At 29.9% G+C, this 12,807-nt stretch overlaps 7 protein-coding genes across 7 annotated transcripts; 3 read left to right on the top strand and 4 right to left on the bottom strand.

The window, feature by feature from the left end:
* Positions 1-41: 41 nt before the first annotated feature.
* On the bottom strand, positions 42-823 carry LOC128958771 (protein BUD31 homolog). Its single transcript, XM_054304695.1, has 2 exons — positions 419-823; positions 42-258 (listed from the first exon to the last, which is right to left on the bottom strand). The coding sequence occupies exons 1-2, from the start codon at positions 705-707 to the stop codon at positions 104-106; spliced, it is 444 nt and encodes a 147-aa protein (XP_054160670.1). The 5' UTR covers positions 708-823; the 3' UTR covers positions 42-103.
* A 289-nt stretch (positions 824-1,112) lies between these two features.
* Positions 1,113-2,395, bottom strand: LOC128958940 (COP9 signalosome complex subunit 6-like). The gene is made up of 2 exons (XM_054304905.1): positions 1,731-2,395; positions 1,113-1,667 (listed from the first exon to the last, which is right to left on the bottom strand). Exons 1-2 carry the CDS (start codon positions 2,250-2,252, stop codon positions 1,143-1,145), a joined length of 1,047 nt encoding a protein of 348 aa, XP_054160880.1. The 5' UTR covers positions 2,253-2,395; the 3' UTR covers positions 1,113-1,142.
* A 1,850-nt stretch (positions 2,396-4,245) lies between these two features.
* Positions 4,246-5,744, top strand: LOC128958900 (oxygen-dependent coproporphyrinogen-III oxidase-like). The gene is made up of 3 exons (XM_054304860.1): positions 4,246-5,261; positions 5,316-5,492; positions 5,555-5,744. Exons 1-3 carry the CDS (start codon positions 4,408-4,410, stop codon positions 5,742-5,744), a joined length of 1,221 nt encoding a protein of 406 aa, XP_054160835.1. The 5' UTR covers positions 4,246-4,407.
* A 154-nt stretch (positions 5,745-5,898) lies between these two features.
* On the bottom strand, positions 5,899-8,022 carry LOC128958749 (signal recognition particle subunit SRP68-like). Its single transcript, XM_054304671.1, has 5 exons — positions 7,863-8,022; positions 7,106-7,806; positions 6,479-7,042; positions 6,285-6,413; positions 5,899-6,218 (listed from the first exon to the last, which is right to left on the bottom strand). Exons 1-5 carry the CDS (start codon positions 7,954-7,956, stop codon positions 5,991-5,993), a joined length of 1,716 nt encoding a protein of 571 aa, XP_054160646.1. The 5' UTR covers positions 7,957-8,022; the 3' UTR covers positions 5,899-5,990.
* A 316-nt stretch (positions 8,023-8,338) lies between these two features.
* On the top strand, positions 8,339-9,843 carry LOC128957900 (solute carrier family 25 member 46-like). The gene is made up of 4 exons (XM_054303715.1): positions 8,339-8,732; positions 8,803-8,981; positions 9,058-9,486; positions 9,609-9,843. Exons 1-4 carry the CDS (start codon positions 8,424-8,426, stop codon positions 9,841-9,843), a joined length of 1,152 nt encoding a protein of 383 aa, XP_054159690.1. The 5' UTR covers positions 8,339-8,423.
* Positions 9,844-9,887: 44 nt separating this feature from the next.
* LOC128957899 (myb-like protein I) lies at positions 9,888-11,362 on the bottom strand. The gene is made up of 6 exons (XM_054303714.1): positions 11,228-11,362; positions 11,064-11,161; positions 10,844-10,991; positions 10,133-10,775; positions 10,017-10,071; positions 9,888-9,915 (listed from the first exon to the last, which is right to left on the bottom strand). The coding sequence occupies exons 1-6, from the start codon at positions 11,252-11,254 to the stop codon at positions 9,888-9,890; spliced, it is 999 nt and encodes a 332-aa protein (XP_054159689.1). The 5' UTR covers positions 11,255-11,362.
* A 199-nt stretch (positions 11,363-11,561) lies between these two features.
* On the top strand, positions 11,562-12,431 carry LOC128958392 (cytochrome c oxidase subunit 5A, mitochondrial-like). Its single transcript, XM_054304240.1, has 2 exons — positions 11,562-11,822; positions 11,892-12,431. Exons 1-2 carry the CDS (start codon positions 11,747-11,749, stop codon positions 12,305-12,307), a joined length of 492 nt encoding a protein of 163 aa, XP_054160215.1. The 5' UTR covers positions 11,562-11,746; the 3' UTR covers positions 12,308-12,431.
* The last annotated feature ends 376 nt before the right edge of the window (positions 12,432-12,807 follow it).

Here is a 12,807-nt window from a genome sequence, read left to right as displayed (position 1 = left end):
TTAAATACTGTATGATTAATGAATTGTAAGCATTTAATAGTGAAAGTAATATTTGTAATAAAAACAATTGAATGGCTATTAATCTATTGATCACATATCATGTCTAACCAGAACAGCCACGACATCCACAGTGGATGCACTCACGAGTGGTTGTATTTGGGTCTTCAAGTTTCTCTCTCGGGACCCGACAAATACAATTGGTCCCGAAGTTGGTGTCTCTTACTTGAATACATCTCAAACAACACAAATTTTCATAACCTATAAAACAATGACAATCAGTGATTAAATATATCTTTTGTATCCATCATAATCTCAATAATAACATAAAAACTTATTTAATTAAAAGTTAATGACAGAGATTAATGTAATATTATTTTTTGGTGTCAAATGTATGACCAATTGGTCAGTCCATACAAACCCTGTTTCTTCCACTTCGCGATCAACGCCTGGTCTGCAATCCGTTGTTTAATACAATAATCATATAATTCACGAGAAATTGCTTTCCGTTTATAGAAGAGATCGTAAATATATCGACTTCTTTGGTGATGTATTTTGAAGATCGGCCACAAAGACTCTGTCTTTCGTTTGCCTTCATGTGATTCTGTCTCCGCGTCTCTCATCTTAGCCTCTAATTCTTCTAGAGTCGGCTCAATTAGTTCCCAGCCTTCGGGTGGCGGCTTATTTCGGGCACGTCTTACTTTTGGCATCACTTTTACAAAGATTATCACAACAAATGGGTCCACAAGTTGTCGACAACACAATGAAAAACTATAAACAATTGTCACAATTATTGATACATATTATACATACAATACGTTCATTAATATATGAAAATTATTGATACAATAATTAAATGTATTTTTGTTTAACACATTTTGTTTGTCAATTAATGTCATTAATTAGTAATCAATTTAATTATTATTAATTATAATTTGGTGTACAAAATGCAGTTTATTGAAACAATAACTATAAATATTATCAAACAATTTATTATAAAACAAAATATTTATATATCGAAGCATACATTATAAGTATGTTTTTAAAAAATTTTAATTAATAATAAATTAATTTTATATTTATTTTGCTTTTGAAATACAATACAATAGTTTTAGATAATTATAAAGTAATAAAGTATTCATCAATCAGAAGAAGAGACCTCTCATTCTACGACCCATTCCTTGTCTATCGTAAAGAATGTTAAACTTATTGACGAATTGGTTGACAGTATTTGATCCTTTAGTCAACATTCCTAAGTAAGTCATGAGCGCCACATCATTGCATTGGTTATAGAAATCTTGTGAGAACTTATCGGTGGTCAGCACTGGTAGTCGATGGCATAAATTGAATGTCTCTCTCAGTATTTCGTGATTCCATTCAATACTTTCGTTACGAATATCGCGAATATAGTCAAGAATTAGGCGAACCCTATCTCTAAGCATTTTGACGGCACTGTATTGGACTCGTAAGTGTTCGGCCACTAATGAGTTGGTCATCTGACCAGATTGGGTGGTCGTCGATGTCATCCTCGCCATGTGATCCAAACCTATACGCTCGGCCTCTTCTGTGGCCAAATGGTACGGAATGTCCACAAACAGCATCGTTGCCTTTCCGTTGACTAAATCTATAACCGATTCGTATAACTTTAAGGGAAGACCTGTGTGTCGAGTCTAACAATCAATATATCAATTAAAAAACAATTTCTATTTATCTCAAAGTACTCTCAAACATACCATTGGATTAAGTTTCATGAAAAGAGGACTTTCATTGATTTCAATAATTTGTTTGTGAATCTTAAGATCTGATTCATTTGGTTGGTCACCACTGGCATACCAGCCCAAGAAGTCCAGATCGGGAAACACTTGTTTGAATTGTGATTCTTTGGTATTATAATAGTCTCTATCAATAAGTATATCACTTTCGATGCGATCGTAATTCAGTTCAAATGAATTCATTATTTCAATGTTACGGCCGTTTTGTTTACCGATCAGAGCGCCGATCACTTGACTTCCAACCACACCATCACTGTCTTGAGCTCTAATTCGTGTCCAGTGTTCCGATACATTCATTATAACTAATGGGTGTAGCGAAACATTGATAGCAGCCGTGGCCACCGTTGCCGATGCCATAACCGATGATGTAATGGCCGGCGATTCGCTGTCCATCGGTTGATCCGTACATCCATTTATCTCAGTGGCTACTACTTTGTCAGCTGATTCTTGTGTATCCATAGCGTCGGCATCTGATTTGGACATTGTTTTTGGTGGTAAATGTCTGTAACCGATGTGTTTGTGGCCAACAATAAGTGCAACAAATAAATGAAAGAAATATTGAAATAACAAACCATTGAATTGAATACACTTTTAGTTGCATTCAATCTATTCATACATTTCAATAGCCATTCAAATCAATGCTAACTCTTTGAGCGCTTTATTCAAATTAATTCATAATTTGTTAAAAATTATATTCATTGAAAAGTACAAGTATTTTAGTATTATATCATATAATATAATTTAATTTATATAATTTATATGTATGAAAACAAATCTTATGATTGATTTTCAGGTAAATTACAAATTAAAATAAATTATACATATTTTCAGAAAAAATAAATCAATAAATATTTTGACGATTGAAAAGTTGAATCAATCGACAAATTTGTTCATTTGTTTTCATTTATTAAAATTGAATTATTATTTATAAATTTTTGAATTGTTTCAGAAATAAAATTGTTAAAAGTTTAATGCAAATAAAAAAACAAATGTTTTATGTATTTTAAGTAAAACTAATGTAAACTAAATCTATATAAAATATTTTTTAACTAATCATTCAATTCTGTCCAAAATAAGATAAAAAAAAGTTACTTATTTTGAATTACAATTAATTTTTTAAATGTAATAAATGTTTAATAAATGTTTTTAATCATTATTTCTGGGATTAGTCATAACCAAAAAAATTTTGGTTATATTATGGTTACTATAGATTTTTTGTATCAATGTATGGAAATTTCAATCAAAAGTTAATACAAAAATTTAATACAAAATACAAGGTTAGTATAAAAATATAATTGTTTTTGGTTTGAATTTCTCGTATACAGTATTTTTAAGTACTTTTTTGTGTATTTGATTTTTTTACATATGTGTGACAACTATAATATTTATTTAAAAATAAATATCAAAGTGTTATAAATTGAATTTATTTGTTAAATTTTTCCCCTTTAAATCAATGTTTTCTTTATGTATCAAAATTTATATCTATTTATTCATAAAATAAAACTGTTATAATACAAGTGGTATTTAAGTATTAATTAATTAAAGGCAATGTCATGACGTGTTATCAAATATATAATTTATTATATATTACTATACAATATATCAAACAATTCCTTTATTATAACTATAGTTCGAACAACTTTCCTATGAAGGGAAGTTCCCTAATAAAATATCTCATATTTTCCGGGAAAATATGGAAAATGTTTTATTTTTTCCCTTCATTGTTAGAATGGAAAAATATATTTTATATTATTACAATAAATAGTACCTAAATTTAAATATTTTGCTAAAAAATTTATTAAATTATTTAAAAATAAATTTCAATATAATAAATTTAATGATATTATGTACTATATGTACTATATACTATTTATCAATACCACTCAAAATACTGTTTTTAAACATCATGATAAACTGTGTTGTTTAGGCATCAATTAGGTAGCACAAGGAAATAAATATCCTAATAATTCCCAGTGATTAGGGAACATAAGGAACTTTGATCGAACCCTAATTATAACTAAACTTATATTTACTTTCAATAAAACAGATTTCCATTTCATTCATATAAAAATAGGTAATACTTATAATTAATCATACAATTAATTTGGAAAATTTATTAAATAAAAAATATTTAGTTCTGGAAAATTATAACTAAAAAAATAATAAATAAATTTATTTTATATAAAATCGTCAATATATTTTATTTTATATCTAATAATAATATTAAATATTAATATATTTCATTTTAAACATTATATTACTTTTATTTAATAAAATAACTTTAATGTTATTAAAAGCAAATAATTTATAATAATTATATATATATATATATTATTTATCTATTTAAAGCAATAAATTAAGTTAAAAAAAATATTAAGTAAAAATTCATTTTATTTATATATTAATCTTTATTAAAATTTTAGTCCTAATTAATGGTGTCTTTACTTATTGAATAAAATGCTTTTCCTTTAAACGATTTAAATGTTTGCTTACATTTGTTGTACATTTGATTAAAAAATTTGTTATTTAATAGAAAGTATTACTACTTCACTGGTTATCATATGTTTTGCTTTTATTTTCAATGATTTTAGAGTTTATTTAATTATTTTAGTTTTGAAAATCATTTCAATCAACAAAAATGTATCAAATATTTGGCAATAGTTTTGTCCGACACATGAGTTTTGTATGGATATCGACCCGAAAACGGCTAAACACTCGACAATTGTGTCGACAGACCAATCGTGTCATCAAAAGTCATGTCTCGGTGTTCGCCAAGAGTTCGCCACTTATGTTGTCATTGATGTGGTGGACAAACAAAGACAAACCATTGGATGAAAACAGTTTTATGTCTCAAACCATTACACCATTCAATGAATTGATTGCCAATGAAAGTGATATGAAATCAAAGTTTGAATTATTTGTTATGAAAGTCCAGAAAGAAGTTTGTCTTGAATTGCAAAAAGTTGAAGACAAAGAACACTTGATTGATACCCAAGTCGATGGTCAGAATCAATCGGTAAAGTTTAAAGTAGACCGTTGGACACGAGCCGAGGGTGGCGGTGGTGTTACCTGTGTTTTAGAGGACGGACAGGTGTTTGAAAAAGCAGGCGTCAATATATCGGTTGTCTACGGAAAACTGCCGACACCGGCGGCACAACAAATGAGAAGCCGAGGAAAGACTCTTAAAGAGAACGCAGATCTCAAGTTCTTCGCCTGTGGTGTCAGTTCTGTAATACATCCAAGAAATCCAAACGTACCGACACTTCATTTCAATTATCGATATTTTGAAGTGGAAGACGTGACCAATAATGAGAAGCACTGGTGGTTCGGTGGCGGAACTGATATGACTCCTTACATACTCAATGAAAATGATTGCATTCATTTCCATAAGACTTTAAAGAATAGCTGCGATAAACATAATAAAGATTATTATCCAAAATTCAAGAAATGGTGTGACGACTACTTTTTTATTAACCATCGCAAAGAATGCCGGTTTGATTTTATTAATCAATTTAAATGAAATTATTTAAAATTATGTTTTATTAGAGGAATCGGTGGATTGTTTTTTGATGACATGGATTATCCCAACCAAAAGGATTCCTTCGAGTTTGTCAAGTCTTGTGCTGATTCTATCACCACTTGTTATATACCTGTTGTTAATAATAATGTAACAAAAGGTTATTCTTATGCCGACAGACAGTGGCAGCTCTTAAGGCGCGGAAGGTATGGATAATCGATATTTTGTATTCAATTCAATCTATGATCAACTTATTTGTATACAACAGATATGTTGAATTCAACCTAATCTACGACAGAGGAACTAAGTTTGGACTTTTTACTCCCGGTGCCCGTTATGAAAGTATTCTAATGTCGTTACCATTAGTGGCCAAATGGCAATATTGTCACTCACCTGAACCCAACTCTAAAGAAGACAAATTAATTCAAATTCTCAAAACACCGAGAGATTGGGTTTAATATAAAAATCATTTATTAATATATTTATAGTTTTACCCTATATTTGGTAAAACAAATCAATTATTGATACATTTATGAAAAAATTTATATAAATTTTATTTACCGTTAAGAATAAATCATTATATAAATTAATTCACATTTTATAAAATAGTCTATTATTGAATTTGACAGAAATGATAGTTACTATTAGTTTTTTGAGTTTTATAAAGTGTATGTATTACCGGTAAAACAAATACCGGTAAATGGTTACTTTCGCCAACCGCCGAGCCATCCTTTGACGAAACCAGTAATCCCTGTATTTTTTGGATTAGTTTCAGTCTCAAGTGACGGGAATTTTATGTGATTTAAAGCCAAATCAAAAAATAAAGGTTTGCATGGAATCGCTTTAAATTGTGGCGGAAATTCAGCTAAAGATGAATTACCAGTTAATAGTTCGCTATCTTCATAGTAAGTGTCCAAACGTGATATCAAAGGCTAATAAAATGGTGAAATTATAGTATATTTATCACATTATTATATTAACAAATTATTATGACTTACAGGAATGTCTTTATTTGTCTTAACTTTCGTTTCAGATGACAACTCATCTTTCATTAAATTATTGGCGTAAAGAGTAAACTTCTCAGACTCTGATTTGGACATCAATTGCTTCAATTCTGATTTCATTTCCTGTTTTCAATTTAAACAATAACCGGTAAGTATTTGATAGAAAATTATATTAAATTGTTAAATACATTAGTAGTGTTGGGATCATTGATGGCATCTTTACAGTACTGAGTGGACCGATGAAGAAGAGCCACCGATTCTTTCCAATTATTTTTATTGAAATTTCCGATATGATAGCATCGGAAAGCCTTGAAAGTTGTTATTTTTGCTTCAATTTGTTTGTTAAATAAGTCCAACGCATTACTCGAGCCATAGAACTGTTCCAAAGGCAATGACTGCATCTCATTAAAGCTTCCGATAATGATTTCAAACGGACGGATCATTTCCGATGAATTTTGTAATGTCTTTATGAGTTGCAAATTACGTCCAATTGTTAGATCAAGTCTTAAATATGATAAGTAATTAAATAATAAACTCTTTTCTTGATTTGTTTCTCTTAAGAGTTGAAGACAATCCCGACATTCAAAAATAATTTTCTCAATTTGAGACACTTTTGCTGATCCGATGACCAGATCTTGTATTAGCAATAAAAACGTGCGGATCTTTTCTTGTTTAATCGAAATTGTTTTGCCTAACCATTGAATTTCACTTAATGTTACCGATTGTTTTTCTCGGGCCTGAAGTATTAATTGCTGTCAAATAAACAATAGTTTAGTAATTTGTAGTCAATTGGTTTACAAATATTTAAGACTTACGTCTAACTTATTAACCAATAACTGGTCATCCATTTCATTGACCTCACTCTGCATTCGGCTCAGATCTTGAGCCCCAATATTTTGATCTCCAATATTAAAAGCACAATATCTGAGAGTGGGTTTGATTTCATCGCATCGTTGTTTATAATGAGCGGCCACTTCTTCGTCAGCAATGGTTTGGAAGAGCTTTTCATATATAGTTTGAGCCTTCTTGAGGAACTCACTCGCTTTAATCCATTCTTCAGTCTCAAAATAAAACAGTCCCGTCAGGTATGAGGCATAAGCACTGGCCTCTAGTTTAGTGCGAGCGTCACATTTGGTCGGTTCAGTGTTACAAATGGTCTGCAAACTGTTACCATAATTCACTGCTTTCTTATACTTCCTCATCATATGAAACTTCTTGCGCGGCTCTGTATTGGCCTCTTGTTTGAGTTGCATAGCGTGAGCCCAACTCCTTTCGGCGCACATCAACGGTATCATCAAATATCTGATGGGATCCTTCTTTGCTGTCTTAGCCTCAGTGACCAACTGATTGGTTACAAGTTTAGGCTGATATGTAGAGCGCGCTTTACCCGAGCTCTGGACATAATTTAGTGATCGTCTCAGTCGGTTAAGACGTCGACTACAGTATTGTCGATATCGATGATAGTCTCCGTGTTTGAGTCCGTGTTGGCTCTGAGTCTCTTTGACCACATGAAGAACTATAACAAAATCAATTTTAATATCATTTGACTAATTCTAACCATTGATGACATACTTTCAAATGAAATGCTATCCTTATGTGAGACATCAGTGGTGTGATTGACCACTAAATCAATGCAATCACCTGAAGACACGTCGATCTCACCCATAGTTGTGACGATAACTAACTGATTGATTGAATCACGTGATTGACAGCAATCCTCACATCAGTTATGTCGACATTTCATACATTCAATGCAAACATACATTCAATGCAAACATACATTCAATGCAAACATACATTCAATGCAAACATACATTCAATGCAATCATTTGAACCAAAATTATTGATATTTCTATTAAAATGCAATCAATTTATTAATTAATAATTTACTACAAATAAGATAACAATTAATTCATTTATAATTAGACAACAATTTTATTAAATAAAATTAAAATTAAATTAAACTCTAAATGTCTTATAAATTGTTTGTTGACTTTTATCGTCATTTATAAACAAATTGAGTGAACAAACAGTTTGTATATGAATTGTATTATGAAATTCATTGATTGATTGATAAATTGTCAGTCATTTTGAAGTATTTTTAATTAATTTATAATTTCAAAAGCAATACAAATGTCAGACAATTTAAGACATTTAATCGGTGAAGACAAAGACATCGACATTTGGCGCTTGAGTTCAGCTAAAAGTGATCAAAATTTAAGTCATACTCATCGCCGCAAAGTCGAGTTCAATGTCAGCCAAAGATTGGCCACAACTGACGGTTCGGGTGATGACCACATCGATAGACATTTTGCCGATAGTATGGCCAAAGAGTCCTCAGATCGAGAAATGAAGATTGCAGTGGTTGTGTTGGATTCAGTGAATGTGATGACACAGTATCTGATAACACATCCATTTGTTGTGATTCGCAGACAAACACAAGTATTTGTTATTATAATATAACAATTGAATTGAATTTAAGTGATAAATGTTTGTTGTCTTCAAATGAAAGGTCACTCTTCGGAGTCAAGTCTATCACTTGACGCCATTCACTGTCATTGCATTTATTGTGAGTCTTCAATCTAAACAGGGATTCGGTGTCCTTTGGAAAGGTATCGCCAGTGTCTTCATCACAAAAGCCATACAAATTGGTTTTGAGTCAGTGATTGCTGAGTTGACCACATTTCCCAAGTAATGAATGATTGATTATTTTATTATAATTTATAAGTTATTTTTCAATATAAATTGTTTTCTAACTAATCTTTAGAGATATTAGTTCAAAACGAAAGAGTTTTGAATGCATTTGTCAGCACTTAATCCTCAAAGGAATGGCTATAATATTGGTGACACCATTCATGTGTTCGGGTTCTGCCGAAACAGTCCAGAGTTCAATTGCAACAGAAAATCCCGGTATTTTTGATACTATTTGGGAAGGATTTCGTCGAATAACTCACTGGAAAATGGATCGAAAGCTTCCCATTTGGCTGATATGCGGACCAACTCTTAGTTATCATTTAGGATATTATATCATTTCTAATTGTATTCAAAATATAGCATTTTATGCGAGAACTGCTGACATTAAAGATAAAAACAATGAAAATACTTTTACTAATAAATACAGAGATATTATGAACAACTTTTGGGGACAATTAGTAGCAGATATAATGCTATTCCCCTTACAAACTGTTTTAATGAGGTATTCATAACCGTAATTACATATAAATTCATTATAAACTTACATTTATAACATTTGTAACTGAAATGATAACTTAAAAATAGTTGACTAATAATAATCACAAAATAATATCTCCATAATAGGCTCTACCTTCAGGGCACCAGAACTATCATCGATAACATAGAGAAGCCCAACGCTGTTATACCAATCCTATCTAATTATGAATCGACCAGTGATTGCATTACAACTATTGTTAAAAATGAAGGAAAGTCCGGTCTCTTTAAAGGATTTGGAGCTCTTGTTCTTCAATATTCAATTCATTACTTAATATTGAGATTAACTAAATGTTGTCTAAAGAAAGCAATTCCTAGTCTTTAATAATATAATAATAATAATAAAATTCATTTATTTGGTTATATATTTTATACATAATTATGTTTTTGATGATAGCTTAAAGAAAACGTAAAATAAAATAGTTTTAATCATCGAATTTAGTTTTGTTTGTAAATGAATTCTGGTTTAAATCGATTTTAAACTTTTCTTTAGCTGACCTCTTGGCCGCCCACGAGGGGTGCAGCGATTCACCACTATTTACATAGCTTTTATCTAATGATAAATATTTAATTATTATTTAAAATACGTTAAAAAGATATTCATTTAAATATACCTTTAATTTTATTATTATTATTATTATTACGGTTTATATTCTTTGGATGAGTTTTCTGGTTCTGGAAATCTTTCGTTTCAAAACGTTTGTGTGATTTCTCAAAACCTTTCTTTTCGTTTAATTTGTATCTCTTTTCTTTGATATTATTTTTTCCATTTGTTGTTCTCTTTCTAAAAACATTTTCATCCATAATTTGTTCAGAATCTTCCTCCTCTTCTTCATCATTACTTTCCATATTATCGGATAAGAAGAATGGATCAGATTTTGTTTTATTTATTTCAGGTGTCAATTGATTGTTAGGTTTATCAACATTTTTATCACTTTTAGTGTTTGATTTATTGATTTTCTTAATCTTTCTCTTATTATCATTTAAGTTGTTGTCAGTTGATTCAGACGTATGATTGACAGCTTTAGACAAATTTGTCTCTTCATTTTCAGACACTTCGTTTTCATCGACATTAATGCCTTTTTTCTTAAGAATTTTATTTCTTTTAATGGCTTTCTTTTGTGTCCAGATCTCGATCTGTGAGGGCAACCATTCATCGCAATTTGGATTTTCTTCTTTAAACTTTTCAACCGCTTTCGCTACCATTTCATTGATTGCTATTTTAGCCAAACATTTCATATCAATAGTTGAGTGAATCTTAAATAATATTTAAAATATAAATAAAAATTATTATCTGAAATATATTTATATCATTGAAAGCATACATTAGTAATGATGTCCTCAAAGTATTGTTTGTTGTGAATGAGCGCCTGTTTGGACACTTCGTCCACATTAACGGTCTTTAAAATCGCTAATTCTTTGCGTTTGTTGTCAATCTTGTGATCATATTTTTTAGTCGACTCTTGTGTCACACTATTAATCAACAAAAGTAACAACAATTAGATTTAATAAAATAGAGACAAATTGTGACAATAATTGTAATACTTTTTTGTCGCAAAAGTTTTCAATTTTTTTATTTGTTTCACATCTTTTTGATAGACATATCGTTTGCCTTTTCGTACAATTTTTCGCATCAAAACAATCTATAAATCAATTAATAAAAAATCAATTAATAAAATAAATAATTATATAAAAAGTGAATCAAAGACCTGATTGTTAACCAAATTCTTGTCCATAGTTTTGGTCACTTGAGATGATTGTCGACTAAAACCACTTTCAAAACAAGTGTTGTATTTGAGAGAAGATTCACACGTTTTGAATGACTTTAAAATACAATCAATGATTGACTTATATTTCTTACATCAATGACAACCACATCTTGTCTTTGATTTTCAGTTTATGATTATTTTAGTCATAATATGATTTAATTAATTTAATAATTAATTTAATAATAATATTCACTAATAAAGTAAATAATTTAATGTTTTTGTATTAAAAATATTAATTTAAGTGAAAAAAAGTGTTAATCAGTGAATCAGTGAACGTATTAATTGAATACAAACAACACTTTTGTTTGTTTGTAAAGCAATTCTCCATTTAATTGTAGATTTGCTTTGACTTAGACTTTGAGATCAATTAGAGATCACTTTGTTGGACAATATTAGATATAATTGAGTGGTATTTAAGTTAATAAAAGATAAACCGATTGTATTTAGATATCTGAAGACATGTTCGGACGCTTCGTAACAGTGAGTCGTTTGTCGGTTAGAGCCGTGAAGTTGCGGTCATTGAATGTAATGAATGGTAAGTTTTTAAGTATTAATATATTTTTATTGATATATTGATTAACGTTTTAATTATTGACGATTTCAGTGACCCGAAGTGCATCATCTAGTGTTGACCCGAACCCGGGTTTGGCGGCACCAAAACATGGCCGAAAAGAGACGGAGGAAGAGTTTGACCAAAGATATATCAATTACTTTAACCGTAAAGATATCGATGGCTGGGAAATCAGGAAAGGCATTAACGATATGCATGGTATGGATTTAGTCCCCGAACCAAAAGTGGTGATCGCCGCTCTTCATGCTTGCCGTCGGGTCAATGATTACGCACTGGCCGTCAGATATCTTGAGGCACTCAAATTCAAGAGTAGGGAAAACAAAGAGATATATCCATACATTATTCAAGAGATTAGATCGACTCTCGACGAGTTAGGTATCAGTACTCCTGAAGAGTTGGGTTACGGCGAACCCGAGTTAGCTCTGGCCAACCCTTTCGATATGCATTAGTCTTATTGTCTATTATTGTTTATTTGCTGCCATTACTTACTGTATAATTAAAGTATAGTCTCTATAGTTAGTAATGATAATAAATACAATTTATTTAAAAATCTAAAATATTGTTTTAATAATCACATAATTTTATAAAATTAATTAATCATAAATTAGTTTTAAAAAATAAATAAATTTGTTGACTTAATTAAATCTTATTTATATTAAGGATAATCAATAAAATATTGATAATAAATGAGCAGTTTATGTGTGTTTGCTTATCAATATAAATATATATATATATAACATGAAACAATTGATGACAAATAAATTTGAACATTCACAATTTATGAATTTATATAATCATAATTACAATATCAATGTTTGATTTGTATTATAAACAATCTCTATTTAATAACTTTGCCTAAGTAAGTTTCCAGGAAATTTATATAACTTACAAAATGAAATAACTTATATTACAAATATTTGAGGCACTCTTTAAATATATGTAATTTATA

The sequence above is a fragment of the Oppia nitens genome, unplaced genomic scaffold, assembly GCF_028296485.1.
Source record: "Oppia nitens isolate AA-2021 unplaced genomic scaffold, nextdenovo-longstitch-racon4-pilon3 scaffold3_pilon_pilon_pilon, whole genome shotgun sequence".
Lineage (NCBI taxonomy): Eukaryota > Metazoa > Arthropoda > Arachnida > Sarcoptiformes > Oppiidae > Oppia > Oppia nitens.
This window is presented reverse-complemented; position numbering and strand designations above follow the sequence as displayed.

Bases quoted from the DNA above. Each gene is read 5' to 3' on its own strand.
- LOC128958771 (XM_054304695.1), bottom strand. From the start codon at position 707: ATGCCAAAAGTAAGACGTGCCCGAAATAAGCCGCCACCCGAAGGCTGG. The intron at 259-418 runs GTTTGTATGGAC...ATTGTTTTATAG, and splicing joins CGCGAAGTGGAAGAAACAGG to GTTATGAAAATTTGTGTTGT.
- LOC128958940 (XM_054304905.1), bottom strand. From the start codon at position 2,252: ATGTCCAAATCAGATGCCGACGCTATGGATACACAAGAATCAGCTGAC. The intron at 1,668-1,730 runs GTATGTTTGAGA...ATTGATTGTTAG, and splicing joins TCATGAAACTTAATCCAATG to ACTCGACACACAGGTCTTCC.
- LOC128958900 (XM_054304860.1), top strand. From the start codon at position 4,408: ATGTATCAAATATTTGGCAATAGTTTTGTCCGACACATGAGTTTTGTA. The intron at 5,262-5,315 runs GTTTGATTTTAT...ATGTTTTATTAG, and splicing joins AACCATCGCAAAGAATGCCG to AGGAATCGGTGGATTGTTTT. The intron at 5,493-5,554 runs GTATGGATAATC...TGTATACAACAG, and splicing joins CAGCTCTTAAGGCGCGGAAG to ATATGTTGAATTCAACCTAA.
- LOC128958749 (XM_054304671.1), bottom strand. From the start codon at position 7,956: ATGGGTGAGATCGACGTGTCTTCAGGTGATTGCATTGATTTAGTGGTC. The intron at 7,807-7,862 runs GTATGTCATCAA...ATTTTGTTATAG, and splicing joins GGATAGCATTTCATTTGAAA to TTCTTCATGTGGTCAAAGAG. The intron at 6,219-6,284 runs GTAAGTCATAAT...CCATTTTATTAG, and splicing joins AGACAAATAAAGACATTCCT to CCTTTGATATCACGTTTGGA.
- LOC128957900 (XM_054303715.1), top strand. From the start codon at position 8,424: ATGTCAGACAATTTAAGACATTTAATCGGTGAAGACAAAGACATCGAC. The intron at 8,982-9,057 runs GTAATGAATGAT...ACTAATCTTTAG, and splicing joins GAGTTGACCACATTTCCCAA to AGATATTAGTTCAAAACGAA. The intron at 9,487-9,608 runs GTATTCATAACC...TCTCCATAATAG, and splicing joins TTACAAACTGTTTTAATGAG to GCTCTACCTTCAGGGCACCA.
- LOC128957899 (XM_054303714.1), bottom strand. From the start codon at position 11,254: ATGGACAAGAATTTGGTTAACAATCAG. The intron at 11,162-11,227 runs GTCTTTGATTCA...ATTGATTTATAG, and splicing joins AGAATTTGGTTAACAATCAG to ATTGTTTTGATGCGAAAAAT. The intron at 10,776-10,843 runs GTATGCTTTCAA...ATATTATTTAAG, and splicing joins TTGAGGACATCATTACTAAT to ATTCACTCAACTATTGATAT.
- LOC128958392 (XM_054304240.1), top strand. From the start codon at position 11,747: ATGTTCGGACGCTTCGTAACAGTGAGTCGTTTGTCGGTTAGAGCCGTG. The intron at 11,823-11,891 runs GTAAGTTTTTAA...TGACGATTTCAG, and splicing joins GTCATTGAATGTAATGAATG to TGACCCGAAGTGCATCATCT.